Source organism: Argopecten irradians, chromosome 2 (genome assembly GCF_041381155.1).
Source record: "Argopecten irradians isolate NY chromosome 2, Ai_NY, whole genome shotgun sequence".
NCBI classification, from domain to species: domain Eukaryota; kingdom Metazoa; phylum Mollusca; class Bivalvia; order Pectinida; family Pectinidae; genus Argopecten; species Argopecten irradians.
Window position 1 is genome coordinate 42,215,296 of NC_091135.1, and position 6,674 is coordinate 42,221,969.

The 6,674-nt window shown below is 40.9% G+C and overlaps 1 protein-coding gene across 2 annotated transcripts in view; it reads left to right on the plus strand.

The window, feature by feature from the left end:
• Window positions 1-833, plus strand: part of LOC138315545 (ranBP-type and C3HC4-type zinc finger-containing protein 1-like) — an 84,872-nt gene extending 84,039 nt beyond the window's left edge. For both annotated transcript variants that reach the window (XM_069256647.1, XM_069256648.1), the window contains exon 11: window positions 658-833. In XM_069256647.1, the coding sequence (XP_069112748.1) occupies window positions 658-738 (81 nt within the window). In that variant the 3' untranslated portion in view covers window positions 739-833. The remainder of the gene's footprint in view (window positions 1-657) is intronic.
• Window positions 834-6,674: the final 5,841 nt, after the last annotated feature.

A 6,674-nucleotide genomic window follows, 5' to 3' on the forward strand; every position in this document is an offset into this window, starting at 1 on the left:
TCCGGCCGGCCGGCCGTTAACAATTCTTGTTACCGCTATTTTCAAAAAGTACTAAAGGGATCTTTTTCAAATTTCATATGTAGGTTTCCCTAGGACCCTAGTTGTGCATATTGTATTTTGGGACTAATCGGTCAGCAAGATGACCGACCGGCGGCCGTCTTGGATTTTGATAGGTAAAGTTTGTTACCATTATTTCTCAGAAAGTACTGAAGGGATCTGTCTCAAATTTCATATGTAGGTTCCTCTAGGACTCTAGTTGTGTATATTGCATGTTTAGACTGATCGGTCAACAAGAGTACTGAAGGGATTGTTCTCAAATTTTCATGTAGGTTCTTCTAGGGCCCTAGTCCTGCCTATTGCATTTTGGGACCGATTGATCAATAAGAATAAAGATGGCCAACCACCATCTTGGATTTTGATAGTTGAAAGTTTAAAAAGCACAGAAAAGAAGTTTAAGTTTGAAAAGCAGAAAAAAAAATGTTTAAGCTTGAAAAGCAGAAAAAAAAAGTTAGAGTTTGAAAAGCAGAGAAAAGATCCCTCTCTCATATATATACATAGATCAATCTTTGGTGGGCGCCAAGATCCCTCTGGGATCTCTTGTTTATTTGTTTATTAGTACCTGTCTAGATCTTTGATTTCAATTCCTGTTATTTTTAGGGTACTGGGGATATCAGTGGAGGTTGTGGATGTCGAGTAGGAGGACGCAGGTGTCATCCAAACTGTAACAATTGTCATTGACTTCTGATGTCATTGAAGCTGTAGAGCAATTGTCATTAATTTCATGTGATATTTCCAAATATTTATGTCTGAAACATTAAATTTGCATTATCTAAGTTGTTTGGTTGTGTTTATATTATAAAGATGTCTGAGCCTGAAGGATAACGATAGACTATTGCTGTATTGTCTTTATTACTGTTAAAATGTGTACTCCAATCAGGTGGGGACTACTCTTCTATGACTGTGACAGTATGTTTCATTGATGTAGTATAATGAATAAATGAGAGTTTCCATTATTACATGGCTTATACACCACTAACATACTGCAGTCTCCCAAAACATGCAAAGTGCAAGCAAGCACCACACACAATACATTGTATTCATGGGAGGCTGTCCTTAAATGAACTTCGGACGTTTCTTATAATCAACCAACCAACAAAATACTCCAATCAAATGCCTTCTCTCACGTGCCAGTTGCACCTAATAGTACACATACATTTGGAATCAAAATTCTGTACTGTACTCATTCGGATATATCGTGAGTCATTCTCGAAATACACTATTGTTTAGAAAAAGAGATGTTTTTGCTCTGAAAATGTGGGTTACTTTATCACCATGAAAAAATATGAAATGAAACCATTGTACATCATCATCACGTATATAGATTTATGGTGAGTGCTGCAATAACTGTATAATTTGTGTATATCATTATATGTGCAGTTGTTGGCACGACCATACCTACCATATATATGCCTATACCATTTAATAAGTACAGTCTATCCCATAAATATGCATGTTTCACAACAGAAAACTCATGTGATAAATTCCACAGCAGTTGGTTATCGTTTATATTTACACTCTCCAGTGTGTAAACACCTACGACACCTCTGATTGGTCAACTCCAAGATCTCTTGATTCCGATTGGCTCTCATCTTCGGGCTACTTTTCATAGCGCATTTTTAGCTCACCTGGCCCGAAGGTGAGCTAAAAATGCGCTATTTTATGTCATTGCAACATCCGTTGTCCGATGTCCGCCGTCCATCCGTCTGTCAACATTTCCTTTAAATCGCTACTAGTCATAGAGTTCTGCATGGATTGTAACCAAATTTGGCAAACCATCCTTCGGGGAAGGGGAACAGAACTTGTATGAAGTTTGGCTCTGATCCCCCGGGGGCAGGAGTGGTGGGGCCCAATAGGGGAAAAAGAGGTAAATCCTTTCAATCGCTACTAGTTATAGAGTTCTGAATGGATTGTAACCAAATTTGGCCACAAATATCCTTGGGGGAAGGGGAACAGAACTTGAATGAATTTTGGCTCTGACCCCCTGGGGGCAGGAGGGGTGGGGCCCAATAGAGGAATTAGAGGTAAATATTTAAATTCCTTCAGAAAGAAATAATGAACCTGTATTCAGAACATTACTTGGCATTACAAACCAGGTGAGCAATACAGGCCCTATGGGCATCTTGTTTCAAAAATATCATTGTAGTTACTGTCTAACGGGTAGTTGTTTATTCAAAGTATTAAATAATAGAATATTGGCTCTCTATTTAGGTACTATATTTAATGGCGGAAAGATATGTTTATCAAACTCTCCTTAGTTAACTTTCAAATTTTTACAAGACACTCGCTAAAGCTCAAAGCTTATGTCTGTTCAAAATTTGAAAATTAAATAACTTGAGTTTGATAAACATTATAAACAAGTCACATGTTGGGGAACCTCTATGAAACTTATCAAAACCAACCATGTCTAATTCGGATACCTGTGTATTATGGCATAATTGTATGGTACATGTATGTTTCTTCTTAATTTATAGTAATTAAAACCTGGCTATAACGGTGTAGTATGGTATTTGGACTCCCCCCCCCCACTGTCTCCCTTCTGATCTCCTCATAGTCATAGTTTTTAGGTCATCTGACCCAAAGGGTCAAGATGACCTATTGTCATCATGCACCGTCCATCGTCGTGGGCCGTCCACCGTGCGTCGTGCACCGTGCGTAAACTTTTCCTTTAAATCCCTATAAGTCAAAAAGTTCTGCATGGATTTTAACCAAATTTGTCCAGAAACATCCTTAGGGGAAGGGGAACAGATTTTGTATAAATGGTGACTCTAATCCCCCTGGGGCCTGCGGGGCAGGGCCCAATAGGGGAAATTTTGGTAATTCTTTAAAAATGCTACTTGTCAAAAAGTTTTCAACAGATCTTAACCAAATTTGTCCAGAAACATTCTTAGGGGAAGGGGAAAAGATTTTGTATAAATGGTGACTCTGACCCCCCTGGGGCCTGAAGGGATGGGCCCAATAGGGGAAATAGATGAAAATGCCTTCAAAACGCTACTAGTCATAAAGTTTTTAGCTCACCTGGCCCGAAGGGCCGGTGAGCTTATGTCATGGCGCGGCGTCCGTCGTCCGTCGTCCGTCGTCCGTCCGTCCGTCCGTCCGTCCGTCTGTCCGTCAACATTTCCTTTAAATCGCTACTAGTCATAGAGTTCTGCATGGATTGTAACCAAATTTGGCCACAAACATCCTTGGGGGAGGGGGAACAGAACTTGTATAAATTTTGGCTCTGACACCCCGGGGGCAGGAGGGGCGGGGCCCAATAGGGGAAATATAGGTAAATCCTTTAAATCGCTACTTGTCATATAGTTCTACATGGATTGTAACCAAATTTGGCCACAAACATCCTTGGGGGAAGGGGAACAGAACTTGTATAAATTTTGGCTCTGACACCCCGGGGGCAGGAGGGGCGGGGCCCAATAGGGGAAATAGAGGTTAATCCTTTAAATCGCTACTTGTCATAGAGTTCTGCATGGATTGTAACCAAATTTGGCCACAAACATCCTTGGGGGAAGGGGAACAGAACTTGTATAAATTTTGGCTCTGACACCCCGGGGGCAGGAGGGGCGGGGCCCAATAGGGGAAATATAGGTAAATCCTTTAAATCGCTACTTGTCATAGAGTTCTGAATGGAATGTAACAAAATTTGGCCACAAACATCCTTGGGGGAAGGGGAACAGAACTTGTATAAATTTTGGCTCTGACACCCCGGGGGCAGGAGGGGCGGGGCCCAATAGGGGAAATAGAGGTAAATCCTTTAAATCGCTACTTGTCATAGAGTTCTACATGGATTGTAACCAAATTTGGCCACAAACATCCTTGGGGGAAGGGAAACAGAACTTGTATAAATTTTGGCTCTGACACCCCGGGGGCAGGAGGGGCGGGGCCCAATAGGGGAAATATAGGTAAATCCTTTAAATCGCTACTTGTCATAGAGTTCTGAATGCAATGTAACAAAATTTGGCCACAAACATCCTTGGGGGAAGGGGAACAGAACTTGTATAAATTTTGGCTCTGACCCCCTGGGGGCAGGAGGGGCGGGGCCCAATAGGGGAAATAGAGGTAAATCCTTTAAATCGCTACTAGTCATAGAGTTCTACATGGATTGTAACCAAATTTGGCCACAAACATCCTTGGGGGAAGGGGAACAGAACTTGTATAAATTTTGGCTCTGACCCCCCGGGGGCAGGAGGGGCGGGGCCCAATAGGGGAAATAGAGGTAAATCCTTTAAATCGCTACTTGTCATAGAGTTCTACATGGATTGTAACCAAATTTGGCCACAAACATCCTTGGGGAAGGGGAACAGAACTTGTATAAATTTTGGCTCCCCGGGGCTGGAGGGGTGGGGCCCAATAGGGGAAATAGAGGTAAATCCTTTAATTTGCTACTAGTCATAGAGTTCTGCATGGAATGTAACCAAATTTGGCCAGAAATATCCTTGGGAGAATAAAAACTGAGTTTGTATAAATTTTGGCTCTGGTCCCCGGGGCAGGAGGGGCGGGGCCCAATAGGGGAATTATAGGTAAATTCTATAAATTGCTACTTAATTTTCCTAGAGTTTTGTATGGATTGTAACTAAATTTGGCCACAAACATCCTTGGGGGTAGGAGAACAGAACTTGTATAAATTTTGGCTCTGACCCTCAGAGGGCAGGAGGGGCGGGGCCCAATAGGGGAAATAGAGGTAAATTCTATCAATCGCTACTTGTCCTAGAGTTCTGCATGGATTGTAACCAAATTTGGCCACAAACATCCTTGGGGAAAGAGGAACAGAACTTGTATAAATTTTGGCTCTGATCCCCTATGGGTAGGAGAGGTGGGGCCCAATAGGGGAAATAGAGGTAAATCCTTTAAATCGCTACTTCTCATAGAGTTCTGCATGGATTGTAACCAAATTTGGCCAGAAACATCCTTTGTGGAAGGGGAACAGAACTTGTATAAATTTTGGCTCTGACCCCCAGGGGGCAGGAGGGGTGGGGCCCAATAGGGGATTTAGAGGTTAATATTAAAATTCCTTTAGAAAAGAAACAATGAACCTGTATTCAGAAAATTATTTGGCATTACAACCAGGTGAGCGATACAGGCCCTCTGGGCCCCTTGTTATTGGTTTTTGACCAAATTTGGCCAGAAAGATCTTTAGGGGAAGGAGAAGAGATTTTGTATAAATGGTGACGCTGACCCCCTGGGGCCTGAGGAGCGGGGCCAAATAGGGGACATTTTGGTAATTCTTTAAAACTCTACTAATCATAAGGTTCTTATTTGATTTTATTTGTAGGGGAAGGGGAACAGATTTTGTATAAATTTGGACGCTGACCCTTCTGGGGCCTGAGGGGCGGGGCCCGATAAGGGAAATTTTGTAATTCTTTACAACGCTACTTGTCAAAAGGTTTTCAACAGATTTTAACCAAATTTGTCCACAAATATCCTTAGGTGAAGGGAAAAGATTTTGTAGAAATGGTGACTCTGACTTCAATGGGGCCTGAGGGGCGGGGCCCAATAGGGGAAATAGAGGAAATTCCTTCAAAAAGCTACTAGTCATAAAGTTCTTACTGGATTTTGACCAAATTTCGCCAGAAACATTCGAAGGGGAAGGGGAACAGATTTTGTTTAAATTGTGACTCTGACCCCCCTGGGGCCGGATGGGCGGGGCCTTGATCAGAAACATCTTTTGGGGGAATGTGAAGAGATATTGTATAAATGATGGTTCTGACCCTCCAGGGGCAAGGGGTGGGGCGTAATAGGGGAAATAGAGGAAAATTCCTTCAAAACACTACTAGTCATAAAGGTCTCATTGGATTTCAACCAAATTTTGTCAGAAACATCGTTTGGAAAATCGAGAAGATTGGGAATATGTTTTGAAAAAGCTAGTAGCCATAAACACATCATAAAATTTTGGACAAATTTTGTCAAACAACCTTTTGAGAATGAGAAAAGATTTTATAAAGTGACTCTGCCCAACACCGTTGTTTCGGTTTCTATTTCACCCAGTATTTGTTTTCCCTACCTCTTGATATAATTTGTTGAAATAATTTTCGGATGACCGTTAAGGCCCATGGGGCTCTTGTTGTTTATAATAACACGAAAAATTAACTGATATCATAATATATTTGATTTTATTGTATCTTAAGGCAGTTACATGTCAGTTGAAAAGAATTAATTGGAGTGAGGAAGGGGAAGGTGGTCATTTCACCATGGCCATGGTATTTTATCCTCCCCCACCCCCACCCCCCAGAAAAATGCCTATCAACACGTTTTTGTTTGTGAAACTATAGTATAATATCGAACAAACTTAATATTTACTGAGAAATGAATGCATCTCCTATATATCATTAGGAGAAATATAAAGTTTGTTCAAGGATGTGCTCTATGGTTTCTTAGAAAAAAAACTTAGCAAAAATGAAAAAAATTGTAAAAATTTCCACATTTTCATAATTTATGCGTAATTTGATTGGTTAGAAAACTTTCATTACAATTCAATTAAGGATGTACTAAATATGTCAAATCCAATAATTTTAACTATTAGTTAACAGATTTCAAAAAAATTGGATGGATTTCGGGGCCCAAAAGGCCCCAAACCATTCATATCCCTTTCATTATTTGTTTTATACTACCAAAAAGGTGAG